Source organism: Papio anubis, chromosome 11, assembly GCF_008728515.1.
Source record: "Papio anubis isolate 15944 chromosome 11, Panubis1.0, whole genome shotgun sequence".
Classification (NCBI taxonomy): Eukaryota; Metazoa; Chordata; class Mammalia; order Primates; family Cercopithecidae; genus Papio; species Papio anubis.
In genome coordinates this window covers 44,738,778-44,755,053 of record NC_044986.1, presented here as the reverse complement: position 1 = coordinate 44,755,053, position 16,276 = coordinate 44,738,778, and the positions used below count along the sequence as shown (strand labels likewise).

The 16,276-nt window shown below is 39.5% G+C and overlaps 1 protein-coding gene across 11 annotated transcripts in view; it reads left to right on the top strand.

Moving 5' to 3' along the window:
* The window catches only part of STAMBPL1 (STAM binding protein like 1), a 145,475-nt gene that overhangs the window by 104,365 nt on the left and 24,834 nt on the right, over positions 1 to 16,276 (top strand). For 2 of the 11 annotated variants that reach the window (XM_031652204.1, XM_031652203.1), the window contains exon 1: positions 15,394 to 16,233. The exons of the other annotated variants lie outside the window; for them this stretch is intronic. In XM_031652204.1, coding sequence (XP_031508064.1) covers positions 16,204 to 16,233 — 30 coding nt within the window. In that variant the 5' untranslated portion in view covers positions 15,394 to 16,203. Of the gene's footprint in view, positions 1 to 15,393; positions 16,234 to 16,276 lie in introns of those variants that run through there. 11 annotated transcript variants of the gene reach the window in all.

Genomic DNA, 16,276 nt, shown 5'->3' with positions numbered 1-16,276 from the left:
CAAGCTGTTTTGGTTACTGTAGCCCTGTAGCATAGTTTGAAGTCAAGTATGCCTTCAAACTTGACTCCAGCTTTGTTCTTTTGGCTTAGGATTGTCTTGGCAATGCAGGGTCTTTTTTGGTTCCATATGAACTTCAAAGCAGTTTTTTCCAATTCTGTGAAGAAAGTCATTGGTAGCTTAATGGGGATGGCATTGAATCTATAAATTACCTTGGGCAGTATGGCCATTTTCATGGTATTGATTCTTGCTCTCCATGAGCATGGAATGTTCTTCCATTTGTTTGTGTCCTCTTTTATTTCACTGAGCAGTGGTTTGTAGTTCTCCTCGAGGAGGTCCTTTACATCCCTTGTAAGTTGGATTCCTTGGTATTTTATTCTCTTTGAAGCAATTGTGAATGGGAGTTCATTCATGATTTGGCTCTGTGTTTGTCTGTTACTGGTGTATAAGAATGCTTGTGATTTTTGCACATTAATTTTGTATCCTGAGACTTTGCTGAAGTTTCTAATCATCTTAAGGAGATTTTGGGCTGAGACAATGGGGTTTTCTAAATATACAATGATGTCATCTGCAAACAGGGACAATTTGACTTCTTCTTTTCCTAACTGAATACTTTTCATTTCTTTCTCTTGCCTGATTGCCCTGGCCAGAACTTCCAACACTATGTTGAATAGGAGTGGTGAGAGAGGGCATCCCTGTCTTGTGCCCGTTTTCAGAGGGAATGCTTCCAGTTTTTGCCCATTCAGTATGATATTGCCTGTGGGTTTGTCATAAATAGCTCTTATTATTTTGAGATACTTTCCATTAATACCGAATTTATTGAGAGTTTTTAGCATGAAGGGCTGTTGAATTTTGTCAAAGGCCTTTTCTTCATCTATTGAGATAATCATGTGGTTTTTGTCTTTGGTTCTGTTTATATGCTGGATTACATTTATTGATTTGTGTATGTTGAACCAGCCTTGCATCCCAGGGATGAAGCCCACTTGATCATGGTGGATAAGCTTTTTGATGTGCTGCTGGATTTGGTTTGCCAGTGTTTTATTGAGGATTTTTGCATCGATGTTCATCAGGGATATTGATCTAAGTTGGTGGCCTTTTAAAAAATGAATTCCTCTTGCAGCCAATGAGATCAGCTCTTTATTTATTTATTTATTTATTTATTTATTTATTTATTTATTTTAATAGAAACAAGATTAAACTTTATTTTGATAGAAACAGCCTGGGCTATATTGCAGAGGCTGATATTGAACTCCTGGCCTCAAGCTATCCTCCCATCTCAGTTTCCCAAAGAGCTGAGATTATAGGCATGAGCCACCATGCCTGGCTAGTTACTGGTTATTAAGTAATAAAAACATTTCTGTGAATTCCACCAGATCATTGACTTTGGCATAGTTCACTTAAGACTTTGTTTGGCAAAATAAATCTCTTTCACATTAATTATGAAGCATTTTTGGGAACCTGATTAATACTCTAATGTTGTGGGGCCAAAAAATATGTGGAATGTGGCCCTGCAGTTAGATGAACTGAGATCATTATAGTACTATACAGAGCTCTAACTCCTAAATCCTAGATCCACTGTAATACTATACAGATCAGCCACTTGCTGACTTTGTGACTTTGGGTCATTTACTTCACCTCTCAAAAGGCATCTTTAAAGTGAGGAAAATAATAAGGTTATTTTGGGAATTCAATTAGATGATGCAAATGTTTATTGTAATTTCTAGCATGTAGTTCATGCTCCATGCATTTAACTGTTATTACAGGTTGTTTTAGTATCACATTAAATTACCAACTGAAGTGAAAGTGGAACCAGAATGCTGTCAATGATTAAAAAAAAAAAAAAACTCTCAAGCAAGAGCAGACAATGACACTGCCTCTACATTTTTCAAATCTTTGAACACTTGGCTATTTTAAGGTTTGTGAAGAAAAGATTGCTAAATTTATACAAAAGGAAGGAGATAAATTAGAGGTGGAAGAAGCCGTGTACAGAGCAGCATGTGCATTTGAATGAGGTATTAGCTCCATGCAGAAAAATTAGTTGAGAAGGAAAATAGTAATGTCATACTTTTTAAAAACTGAAAGTACTGAAAGTGTTTGTTTTTTTCTTATTACAGACTAGACATAATAAAAATTTTCCTGTCATTCCTGCTTTCCCAGTGCTCCAATATGTAAAGAATCAGGTGGAGCAGGAGAGAGGGTATAGGAAGGGGCATTGAGGGCAAAGGGAGCTATTAGCAAATAAATGTGTGGGCTCTGGGCTTAGGAAAATGAGGCCCTGACTACTTTTCCACTGGATCGTAAGTTCCAAGGGAGTAGGATTTTTTTTTTTTTTTTCAATGTTGGTCAATGCTGCACCTCCAGGTCATAAAACAGTGCCTGGCACATAGTGGCCTCTTAATAAATATTCAAGAATTAAAGTAAGGCCACAAACTAGGAGATACTTGACAGAGCAGGAGGTGCCTTGGTGACTTGAGCTTTTGAGGCTCATCTCCATTGAATCTGTCCTCTACGCTTAGATTTGGGGAGTTTTTAGTGCACTGTTAGGATATAGTACTACTCTCATTGTGTTATACCATAATGCTATGCAGTGAGATTAATAGAAGCCTCATTTTGTCCCTCTTCATTTGACTGACAAATTAATTGTCACCAAAATCTGATGTCTCTCTCAAGTTTGAGGTAAGATCAAATGACCCAGCCACTGAATCTTATGCCCCATCCAGATTAAGACCCAACCATAATTTCTATTATCAATTAATTATAGTGATAATATAATGTATAGTACAGGGGTGTCCAATCTTTTAGCTTCCCTGGACCACATTGGAAGACTAAGAATTGTCTTGGGCCACACATAAAATATGCTAACACTAACTACAGCTGGTGAGCTAAAAAAAAAAAAATCGCCAAAAATCTCATAATGTTTTAAGAAAGTTTGCGAATTTGTGTTGGGCTGTATTCAAAGCCATCCTGGGCTGCATGTGGCCCACGGGCCATGGGTTGGACAAGCTTGGGGTAATGGATAACATATAATTAATATATCGATATTATCACAAATGCCAGAGTAAACAAGGGGAAACTATTTAGTCTCTAACAAAAGGATTGATATGGCCAAGGAAAATATATTAGTTCATTATGAGGATCATGCAGAATGGAGAAAATCAGTACATTAATTACATTTGAAAAGTCCTTCCATTGTACTGAACTAATTCAAGTGTTTTGACCCTAAAATTTTGTAGTTTTACAGCAAAAACCCACTTCCTCTCCACTAAATTGAAAATGACTAATATATCTCTAACGTACCCTGAACATAATGAGCAGTAATTCAGTGATATTGTGTTATTTTAAAATATATGCCAAGTATTGAGACTGATGATAATTTTAAATTAACACAATTGTATTCATAATTAAGAAGCTATGATAGAAATAAAGTGTTGAACAGCATTTCTTGAAAATATTTTTACTAAATAAAACCAAATGTAAAGTTCCAGGTGTTGGGTAGAGTTGAAGTTTGAAAATTGAATAAAATAATTCTTTCATTAAATATTATTAGAACTTCTTAGAGGTTCAAACCAATGCTGATGTTTGTAGAGAAGTTGCATTGTGCTTGAGATCCTTGTATCTGGTGGGGGTAATTTTTGCCCACATTCCCCAGATTCCTTTAGATTCGAAGTAAAATGTATACCTACATATCCCAAAGGAGAAGCTTATTTTCTGCTCTTTTGACATCTAATGAATTAACGCTTGTGTGGACTGAGTTGTTAAAAAATCTAAAATAAGCTCTTGACTGTTCTTTTCACATAAGTGGGTGAAGCTGAGAAAACATAACTGTGAGTAAATTTGTTGTACTCTGCTAATCTGCTCGGGCTTTCATCACCCTTGCTCTGACCTGTCAGAAAATGGTAAGAGAGAGAAAAGATTCTGTTCTATTGAAAGCCAATCTCAACAGGAAGAAGTGACAACCAGTCAGGCTCATGCTGAGAGATGGGCCTACTCGTGGGCTCCAGCTCACTCTACTTCAGGGAACCGAAGATGTCTAGGTGTCTGGGTCACCTAGAGAGGGGGAGTTTATTAAAATGAGTCCTCTCTTCTACAAATTCTTGCTAAATTGTTCCATGTCTAACAGTAATTTCTCCAAAAAGCCTTCTATAATACCTGAAGCTATTAGAAGCAACCGTCCTTATTCTTTCTGTCTTTGAATTTGATCTCTTCTCTATTATTATTATTAATAGGAATTAATATTCATGGAGAATTTACTGTTTCTGGCACTGCATAGCATCTTTTCTATGAATTAACCTCCTTTAATTCTCCTAATAAGCATATAAAGTTTATTCTGTTAACATTTGTTTTACAAATCAGAAAACTGAAAGCTCAGAAAACCTTTTTATGTTTAGAAACACTGTCCACTGCCTGAAACACTGAAAAAATGGATAAAAATTAAGTACAGTTAAAAGCATAGATTCTTTAGCTTCTACTAAGCTTTAAGTTATAATGGGTTATGAAGTTGTGTGTAAGTGTACGGGTCTGGGGAGAAGAGATAAGGGAGGGAAGAAAGTGAGCGCTGAGGTAAAAATGCAGTAAAAAAAATGGGGTCAGTGAGTTTCCTGGCTCTGCAGCAGGGTGCCTTGCCAGCCTTGGCTCCTAGGAAGGGAAGGCTTGTGACTTACCACAGACCAGATTCTTGCTGCCTTCAAAGAGAGATGTTCACAAGCAGAAGATGCCAGCATTCGGGAGAGATGAGAGTCTGGCCAAATAATTGTCAAGAACCCTTAAAATGCAGGCTACTCATCTTGGGATTATTTTAAACAGTAATAAGCATAGGCAGCAATAACCCTCATGAAGTATGGGGAAAGAGAATGTGAGTCTCAAACTAGGGCTGTTCTCTCTCACTGTCCCTCTCTTTAATTGTTATTGATGACGTTGTTTTTCCTTAACAAGTCTATACATCCTGAGAGATGGGGGTGAGGACAGCATAGATGCTATGGTTTTGATCCTTCTATCAAAAATCAGGACAAATCCAAACTCAATTCAATCAGAAAAAGTTACATGTGCTTGACTGTATAATTTGCTAGCCATGTGTTTAGTCCTGACTCTCTAATCAAACGCCAGGAGGATCGAGAGAGCAACAGCAAAAGTCATTTCTAGTGCCTGTGTCCTCACCACACACCTCCTCACACGTGTGTAAAGCACCTACGAAGGCTTTGGGGTAGATCCTGGCAAAATGGAATAATAGAAGATATAGTTCTTACATTCAAAGAGCTTCCAAGCTATTTATGGAGCTTGACAGATGCAGAAAAAGGCAAAGCGAATTTGCAAAGTCTGTAGTTTCAGAAGATGGCCAGATGAGCCGAAAGATAAAGTGGACTTCTTTCCACTGGAAATTTTATTTCATTTATTAATTTTTAAGTTTTGTTCACCACTTCTACTTTTCTCACCCTTCTGGTCTGGATAGAAATGAAATAGTTGAGTTTTAGGCATGATAAAAATTCAAGGTGGTGAGTGGAACATGAGCAGAAATTAAACATAATGCACTTTAAATGTAAAACTAAGAAGTCAGGGCATGAGGTGTAGATTTGAAGAGCATCTGGGAAGAGGTGATGGTTGGCACTTCAGGCCATCTTTGAAGCTAGGAGACCTGAGGACTGAGGAGAGCACTTTAGGAAGCATCAGGACACTGAACATAACCACAGTAAAGGTGGCAGGGAAGCAACAGCCAGGGATAAATGAGAGCCAGAACTGTGGTGTCTGGTGAGTCAAAAGAGAGATGCATTTCACAGGCAAAGAGAGGCCAGGCCTGATGCTTATAATTAATCTAATTTGTCATTCCCAGTAATCTGTAGGGTCCAGGAAGGCAAGGAATGTTCTTATCCTGCCTACTGCTATTCCCTGATGCCTAACACAGTCCATGGTACAAAGTAGGTACTCATAAGTATTCGTTTAGTTAAGGAAAATTGTTGGGATCTTAGACTTAAGCTCAAAGCCTCCATTCAAAGAAAGTGACCAATATGTCCCCCCTCTGGAGCAAGTTGCATTCTGATTAGGAATGAGACTCAAGCCATATAAAGTCAAGTACAGTTACAATGGAATAAGAAAGAATGGAATAGCTCAATTCCAAATGCATCTGGATTTATCTGATGTGTAAATTTAAAAAGAGAGAGATAATTTTCCCAGACTCCAAATGCCAAATCAGTTTCACTCCCTCCTCAAAAGTGCTGAGAAAGTTCTAAATTTGGAAAGGTCACAAAGGGATAAAGTGAGTCAGAGGAGGCTTTGGTTTTGCCTAATATGAAAAGTGGGATTTGGACTATGGAGGAAGAGGGTCCTTCCAGATGCGATGTTTGAATGACAGAGTAGGAACAGGGCATGGGGAGGCCAACTGCGAGGAAGTCAGCACAAGCAAAGGGCAGGCCCAGCAACATCCAAGAGAGAGCGGGGCCAGACCACCGGATGTTCGGTTTGGAGCCTCCAGACCTGTGTCCTAACCCAAGCTCTGCCACATACTAGCTGTGTGCAAATTACTTAAACTCACCCAACCTATGTTTCTTAATCTGTAAAATGAGGATAATATTAGATGTTAAGATTATGTGAGAATCACATGAGACATTGTATGCATAAAGCACTTTTCCAGTGCAGTTAAACCCTTGATAAATATTAGCTACTTATTAACCATGGGGTTAAGAGAGAAATGACTTTTTTTTTTTTTTTTTTTAAAGAACTGGCCATTGCTTTATCTTCCATCATTGTGATTTATACTTTTTAATTATATTCACACCAGGAAAAGTTGATAGTAAATTTCATTTTGGGTGAGGTCTAGACTAGTATCCATGGAAAGGAAGGCAAATTGAAGAGGTGTGATCCTAGGACAGGTGAAAAACCAAGGTCAAAAAGGGGACAGTTCCCAATTCAATCCAACAGCTGCTTTGTTAACGGTACCACAGGCAGTGGGGTGGGCAGGGTGGGAGATGCATCATGTCCTGGGAAGGGAACACTGTGGGGAGTGAGAGAGTGGCTGGATGGGGGAAACGGTGGATAAAAAGTTGGGCGAAGTAATTTAGTCCCAGTTCCAGAAACTACGTGTTTCAGTCTGTGCTGGGTATGTAAAGGTTTCAGATGGGCTTTCTATGAAAAACAGCAATGAGGCAAACCGTCCCATTCACTATAAAGATAGGAATTATCATGATACTGTGCAAAGAGCCCAGGCTTTAGAGTCAGGCAAATCCAGAAGGTAACTTTATTTGACACATGAACTTGATCGAGTTACCTCTTTATGTGAATCAGGAAAGTTATTCTTTCCCTATAGGTGTGAGTATGAGAATTAGATAAGTTAATATATATAAAAGGGTCTAACACGTAGTGAATGCTCGATTAACTGGTATGTGTTGGTTCAAGAAGGCAGTATGTTATATGTGAGAAGCAATTGCTTTGGTTCAAATCCCAGCTCTACTGCTTACTGGTTGGGTGATTACTGCAAGATCCTTAAGCGCTTGGGCCCATGATTGTTTCACCTATATCATGCACACAATAAGAAGACCTACCTCCCAAGATTTTTATGAGCATTGAATGAAATCATATTTATAAAACCCACTAAATGGTACCCAGCTCATATTAAGTGATCTAAATGGAGAGGTATTATCATTAAGAAGCAATTAAAAGTTGTATGTGTATGAAGTGAACAGCTTTTAACATAAAAGACAATGGATTATTTGATGAGAGATCTTACCGAGCTTAATTTTTTTTTTTAAGAGGAAAGTAAGACATAAAAGGCAGAACATGTGGTACAGAACTGTAAAATACATGTCCCACGACAGAAATAAAAAAGGCAGAGATTCACTAAGGGGGGAAATTCATGGACATTTATGGTCACATTATCCTGATTGGCTGAGGAATTCAGCAGGCTTCTAGCCAGTTTTCTTGCTGTTCACAGAAATAAAAGCTCAGTGTCTTTGAAAATGAACTAAGTTTTTTTTTTTTTTTCTTGATAGGAAAATGTATTTATGTGGTCAAGTAAGACTTGTTTCTGCTAAGAAAAAATTCGGCCTAAGTAGTATAATATGAAGCTAAATTGAAACTGGATACAAATATGTTTATAATGAGATTATTGAATTTGTTGATTTCCCCACATTTCCCATCTACTACCACTAAAGAAGTGCTGTAATAATAATAAAACTGGCCAAAGTGGTAAAAGTGGGGTTGGTTTGTCCTTATCTGTTTGAGGTAAACAACTGAACTGACGGGTGGTTTCCCTGAGCAAAGACTCTTGCTACTTCATGTGTCCTTTCCAGAAGGTGGCATCAACATCACATGGGAGCTGGTGAGAAATGCATAACCTCACGCTTCTTAGACCTACCAAATCAGAATATTAATCTTAATAATATTGACAGGTAGTTTATATCCATATTGAGGTTTGAAATGCACTGAGTTAGAGTGTGGAGTTATGGCCACACTATCTTAATTAGATTATCTTTATTTCAATCCAATTTGCATGGCTATGTGAGCTATGATTCTTAGATAGAGGACTGAAAATTAACAGCAAAAATTCTTACTTAACAGACTTCCTCAGTGCAAGAAAGAGTTCCCTTAGCTCACTGTATTATGATCTTGATCAATATGACCCGGAATTTAAGAAAATAATATGACAAGAGTATGGTATTAATCAACCGGAAACCCGTGTGTTCAACAGAACAACAAAGCAAGAAAGCTTTGTACTTACTTAGGGAGTTTACATCTTGATGATAAGGCCACTGAGGTAATTGAAGAGGAAGTGGATTCAGCACAGGCTTTGGAAGTTCACCTCTGTCACCTAGTAACTGTGTGACTTTGGGCAAGTCATTCCAAGTTTCTTTTCTGTAAAATAGGATGGTAACAGTTTCTTTTCTATAAAACAGTTTCTTTTCTATAAAATAGGATGGTAACAGTATCTGCTTTATGGGGAGTTTTAAGGTTCAGATAAGTTAACAGGTATGCCAAAACAAGCAAACAAACAAAAACCACACACACACACAAATGTTCTGGACATTATGTAAACATTAGATATTACTGATATTTTTGTTTATTTTTAAATATCTGTCCCTTTAAACCATTCTTCTCAACATTTATTTGATTTACTTGACTTAAATAAAAATAAATTTGAGGAAATTTCAGGAAGAACTTTGATAAACCCATTGAATGACTTGGAAATTCTAAGAGGATGTCAAAGCCAGGTGGAGGAATGCCTGCTTAGTGTCTTTCCTCAGTGTAAAGCCTGGTAAAGGCCTCAATTTCTCCCTCAGTTTACTGTGATCAGAGAGTCAGGCTGCCTAGATATCCTTGTTGCCTGGACAAAAAACTCTTTAGAGGCAGGTTTGTGTAGAGTTTGTGGGGAGTTTTCAGACGGTAAAATGCCTCTTCCTACGTCAGGTGACGGGAGGGTTATTATCATTCCTTTTACAAGGAGCTATTCCGGTTCTGTTTATAAGTAGTGTTCTTTGTATAGTGGATGTTGAGCAAACACTTGTCAAACTATAGGAAGTTATAACATCGGGAGAATTTCTAACCACTGCAAAGTGTTCTGATATGTAATAAATTGCCTTGAGAAATAGTAGGAGCCAGTGCTGGAAGGAGTCAAGCTAAGGCTGGCATAGTCTCCTAGGGCTGTTGTAGAGAAGAGTCTGAAGTGGGAGGTGTTGATCTTATGGTCCCAGAAGTGTCTCCCACACTACTTTTCTGCCTGTATAGGTCAGAATCTATTAAGAGTGAGTAGGAATGGGTTACACCTCACATCCATGAAGGGCCTTAAATGATAGTAGCACACTAGTGTCATATGTCAAGTGGCAAACGACACTAGCACCAAATGTGATTCTGCATTTAAGTTCTAAGTATTAAATGCATCTATTTGCTCTATGAAAACACAAGATATCCCACAGTGTTTGCAAACTGGTTCAATATTGTGTTGATTTTTGTTTTGCTTTAATACACTAAGGGAACTTCAAAAGACTGACATAGTCCATGCTCTCTGAGCCAGGCCTTTCTTGACTTCTTGTGTTTAGTTATTCATGAAACCACTGGGCCTGTCTAAATGGGCAAGTCATATAGGAAGAGACAGAGTGAAAGGGAGAAGAAGAGCAAGAGCTAGAGTGAGAGAAAGAGAGAAAGACACCTTCTCACCTTCAGACCTGATCAGAGGCAATAATGGGAGACCATGGGAGGGGAGAGACTGATCCAATGATTCATTTTTAGTTATTTTCTGGAAAGTTTTAAAAATATGGTATTCTTCATGGAGAAGCCAAGATGTTAGGCGACAGGCAATGCTTATGCTGTCTAGCCTAGTGAGGAGGAAAGCAGTATGGGTAAATAAAAGGGCATTTAGTTGGCAATATAGGCAGGGACTATATCAGTTGTCACCTATGAAAGGTGTTGGTGATGGTCTTTAGGGGGCCATTGGCAAATTGCTACAACAAAATAATAAAATAAATAAAATAACAATATCCAAGTTTATTTTCCAGAATCTATCTGGGCATATCATTACTGTTGGAGAGACTTATATTTACCGGGTGAGAAAATTGAGGCTGAGAGATGTTAAATATTATGCACAGCTTCTCACATCTAGTGAAGTAACTGAACTAGGATTTATATCTAGAGATGCTATCCTTCATAGGACAAGTTGCTAATTCGGGGGTGTTCTCAGGGAGAGGAAAATGTCTATATGCTCATATACACACATTATCCAAATAAAAACTCTTACTCCCCATTCTGCTTTCTCAGTTTAACTAGATATTAATACCACTATTGTATTAGTTGACTAAGGTTGCCTTCTGCAGAAAACCATCTATGTCTCCTTTCTACCCAAGTGCTCTGGGCTCCCCTGCCCTTTATCCTCCAACATCCCATTCCACATTCTCTCTCTATTTCTGCAGGACTCCCTGTAGTCCTCCCTACCCATCCATTATCTCCCTCAAGCTGTCCCCTCAGCCTTTTCTAACAAGGAAAGGCTGGTGCCCTGGTAAAGAGTCCCCCACCCCTATCCCACTCCCCAGCACCAGAGGGGCTTGGGAGACAATGACTGCCCCTCCCTCATTCTGTTCCTTCCAGTCACCTCCCTTCCAGTCCCATGAGGAGGGCCTGAGGCCCACACTAGCTAGTCTTTTCTCTGGAGGTTGTTTGGGGGCAGGGAGGAAGTCTAAAGCAGGGAGAAGGCGCTGCCATGTCTTAAGCCAACCTTTCCAGAAGTATAATGCCCTTGCCACTAGTAGTTTGGGAAACAATTTTTATTGGCATGTAGGCAAATATTTTGTTTCAATAGTGGCATATTTGTTTTTATGGATACCTTCTATTTTTGGCAAGGAATGCTGATTTTCCATTTATGGTTATAATGTAATGTTTTATTTTAAAAACGAAATGACTTAGGGAACAAAATAAGTTGATTTAAAAATACATATTAGTTAAATATATATTTAGTATATACAAGTAGACTACAGAAATGGCAAAATAGACTGAAGTTGAAGAAACATTGCCTTAAGCTAAGCCCACTCAGGATTAAATTTTATCTGCCCCCAAATCAACACCTCTTGAAAAGTGGTCCCTATCTTTCCTTGTGTCAGTTCTTAACACCCAGGGGGTAGGCATGCTTCTCATGTTTGGTTTCATAGAATATCTGTGTTTTCAGGGGACCACCATATGCAAAAATGTCAGGGGAGGGGTACTCAATTGGATTAAGAAGCCAGGGTTCACAGAACAGATGTTTTCACCCTACTAACCCAATTGCTCTCTGCTTCTTAGTTGCCACAGTCTAAACATTCTTTACTGCATTGCATTTTTCAGCCATTGCTCAACAGGTAGGTTCGTATACCAGTTTTCATAGTGGGAAAAATTAGGAGACTTAATAATTTGCTCCATATCTTGGTGGCCAAGCTTTCCAGCCCTGGTGAGTTAGGCTTTAGGACACTTTTACTAGACCTGTGCTGCCCTAGCCTTCAGGAATGTGAGCATGGAAGTAGTATAGAAAGGAAGTAGCACAGGAAGGAAGTAGTGTAGGAAGGAAGTAGTGAAGGAAGGAAGTGGTACAGGAAGGAAGTAGTGCAGGAAGGAAGTAGTGGAGGAAGGAAGTAGTTCAGGAAAAGTGGTTGTAAGCCATTTAACTTACTTTTTTTTCCATCTGAACTGTGACCCCAAATTATCAATTTGTCTTGTGAAGGCACTTCATTTAGGAAAAGCAATGTAAAAGTAAAAATTAGATTTATTGTGTGTACTAGGTGCTTTGCATATGTCATTTCTTTAATCCTGTAGGAAAGAATATGTTCTCTGGGAAGTGAAAATGTCTATATGATTAGATTCACAGATTACCTATCCAAATCTAAGATCTCCCTCCTCTCTATTCCTTTCCCAAGAACCCATACACATTTCTGTTAATTGGTAGAAACAATTATTAATAGATTTTGTCACTTGGCTGCTGTGGGCTCTGATGCCCTCTAGTGACAGAAAAATTCTTTGGTAGGAGAAGTAATGTCCCTAGATACTCAGCTGTCTACAGGATTGTTTATGCAATTATCTTCACTTGAGCTTGAAACTAGAGTAGCTAATTTGTAACAATTAACTTTTATAACAAAAGAATTATTATACAGATCAAAGTTCTGATAATTTATCAGTTAAGATTTTTTTAGTTGTAAGAATCTAGCTTAAGCAAAAACTAAGAATTTGTAGAGTTGGGTAACTGGGTAGGGGGTGGGGGTGGCGGGGGGAGGGGAGGTGGCGGGTGGTGGGGGGGGGGGGGGGTCCAGAGTTCAATTTCAGAACCAAATGCACCCAGAACTTGGATGACTCTACCAACCTTGATCTTTCAGCATGGTTTCCTTTCAGTGTGGTTTCCTCTCAGCATGAGCTGACTGTTTTCAGCTCTGGCAGGACCACAAGCTCCCTTCACAACCAACCACATCAGTTTCACATCTCACATATTTCTACTTCAAATCCAGTGAAAAATAAAGGGTTTGTGTCCCAGTGTTTCCAGTAACGGTCCCAAAATCTACTCCAACGGAATGCGATGTGCTGACTGACTTAAGCCAAGTCATGTTTCCCACCTACTACCTCCCTCCACCTACATGTATACCCAAGCCCTGGGATTGGTACCAATGCCACTGTGATGGTTAATTTTATGTATCAAATTAGCTAGCCCATGGCACTCAGCTATTTAGTCAAACACTATCTTAGATGTTTCTGTAAAGCTGTGTTTTGGATGGGATTAATATTTACATCTTTAAACTCTGAGTAAAACATTTGCCTTCTATAATGTCAACAGTCCTTATCCAATTAGTTGAAGACTTAAAAAAAAAAAAAAAGACTGACTTCCGCTGAGAGAGTGAGAATTATGCCAACAGACTGCCTTTGGACTTGAATTGTAACTTTTTCATGGGTCTCCAGCCTGTTGGCCAATGCTAAAGTTTTGGACTTGCCAGCCTCTACCATCATGTGAGCCAGCTCCTATCTATCTATCTTTCTATCTATTCATTCTCTTGGTTCTGTTTCTCTAGAGAACCCTGACTAAAAGAACCATTCACATCAAATAGTTAAGAAAAGGGGAGAGGGACAGTTTTTCTAAAGACAGCTTGGAAGTACTATTACCAGGAGGAAGAAGAAGGAGAAAGGCAGGATAAACAGTCATGGATATATACTACAGTTGGGAGTTATTAAAATCAACTTGTTGCTATTTAGTAAAAACAATTTGGTTGACAACATTTTTAAAATATTAGGTCCAAAGGGGAAAATAACAAAAGTCTTAGTGGTAAAAAGATGTAGAAGTTTTTTGTTTGTTTGTTTGTTTTTTAATCTTAACTCTTTCAGTTTATTACATAGTCAGATATTTGTTTAAATGTTATTCAGAATGTTCAGAAACCAAGATATCTTTTGAATACAAGAAACAAGCTTTAACTTATATGGTATGGTTTGAAAAAGGATGATTGTCCAAAATATCTCCAACATCTGGTAGAGTACCTGAAATTCTATTATTAAGATTTTATTACTTTGCCCTTGAAGGACTCTCAGGAGTATGCTGGCAAAATAAAAATAACCTTTAGAGATGCCCAAACTGTTTTCCCCGGAAACACCAGCATTTATTAGGTGTTCATTCAATAGATTCTTCAAAGAGTTCCATAGACAAAGAAGTTTGGGGAACAGTATACATAATTACCCCACCCTTTAATATTAGCATGTTAAAGGCCCTGAGAAGTTTTGGATTAAGAAAGTTTTCAAATTAAATTAACCCAGAATTTTCTAAGATTATTTGACCGTGAAACATATTTCTCCCCACACAGCACCTATTCCTATCTCCTTGAACTTGAGGATAATTAGATGTACAAGGGTAGGAGGTAGGGGAAGGGGGTATGGCATAGAAAGAGCAGGACCTTGGAAGCAAGAATAACCAAGTTTAATTCCTGACTCTGCTGTTTATTAACTAACCAACGTTGCCAATGTTGCTGAAGCTTTTTTTGGCTACTTTTTTTTAATTTGTAAAGTAAGTTTAATAATCACTCACCTCACTGGGCTATAATGATAAGTATTAAGTAAGGAAGATCCACATATGCGAGTTTCTGGCTTATAATTCACATTCAAGAGATACTGATTTTGTCAATTGTCCTTTCCCCTTTTTTCTCTCTTCCCTCCTTCCATTCCTTCTTCCCTTACCTCTCCTTTTCTTCCTTCCCATCTCTTTTCCTTCCTTCTTTTTACATTTTTTATTTAAATGAACTTTTTATTTTGGAATAGTTTTGGGATTTCAGAAAAGTTGCAAAGATAATACAGAGAATGCCCATATACCATCCTCCCTGTCCCACTTCTTTCTGTGTCTATTAGATGCTCAGAGTGTGTGCACAAGGCTGGCACACCCAGGGTCTTCCTCATGGCACTAACAGTCTACTGAAGGGTGGAACAGAGACAAACTAGTCAACACCTACAAGACTGCTGGTAAGTGCAGTGACAGATGCAAAACACAGGATGATGGAAAGCACTCAGGAGGGTAACCTAACCTAGATTTGAGGGCCCGAACAGGCTCCAGAAGAAAATGTCAACTAAGAGGAAGCCTGAAGGATGAACAGTGAGCCAAGCAAAGAGTTATTAATGTGTTACTAATGGGTTGAATCTAACTGGGAAGGGAGAGAGGCGGCAGAGTGAGGTGCACAGCTTGGTGGATGATGCCAAAGGAATACTGAAACCTTCAGTGTGTCCAAATTCAGGTTCAGTAATGATAGTATTATCCAAACATACCTTCTGTAAAATTCATGCAAAACTACCTAAGAGCTATCTACTATTCCAAAAGAATAGTAACTTTGAACAGTGTTCACCAGAGCACGAAAGAATTAGAAGCTGTTTTTTTTTTTTTTTCTTTAAAGAAAACTGGCCAGGAAATAATGAGTAACGAAGGACAGGAAGTAATTCTGAATGTTTAATATAGCTGGGGCTGTGCAATCTGCCTTAAGTTGTTAGCTTTGTTTTCCTCTTGAGAAATAAAAAGGGGCCCTCCCTTTTCAGAGCCCTATGGCGCAATATCTGTACTTTTTCATATGGCGACCTGTCCATTGCAGGAACGTCTGTGAGCCTCTGTTGCAGCCACAACATGGACAGCTCAGTCAAATGCCCCGCAAGTCTTCCTCTGACTGACTCCAGCTATTAGCCAAGGTTGTGCACCCAGGCAGGACCTGTGCACTCTGAGCTGCTTTCTCCTTCAAGACGTCCTCAACTTCCCAGGTTGAACTGCAGCGGAAGTCTTTAGAAAGGTCAGCAGGCAGGCTCTCGAGGTCCTCACCTGAAGTGAGGTTGCCAGCCACTGCAGGAACGCCCCGGGACGGGGAATGCCCATTTGTGCAACAAACCCTGACTCCTTCCTCACCCTGACTTCTCCCCCTCCCCATCCGCGCGCAGGCCAAGTTGCTGAATCAATGGAGCCCTCCCCAACCCGGGCGTTCCCCAGCGAGGCTTCCTTCCCATCCTCCTGACCACGGGGGCTTTTCGTGAGCTCGTCTCTGATCTCGCGCAAGAGTGACACACAGGTGTTCAAAGACGCTTGTGGGGAGTGAGGGAAGCGGTTTACGAGTGACTTGGCTGGAGCGCCAGGGGCGGGCACTGGCACGGAAGACACCCTGAGGCCAGCCCTGGCTGCCCAGGCGGAGCTGCCGCTTCTCCCGCGGTTGGTGGACCCGCTCAGCGCGGAATTGGGTAGGCTCTTTCACTTCGGAGGATTGCTCAACAACCATGCTGGGCACCTGGACCCTCCTACCTCTGGTGAGCCCTCTCCTGCCAGGGTGGAGGCTTACTCGGTCTTAGT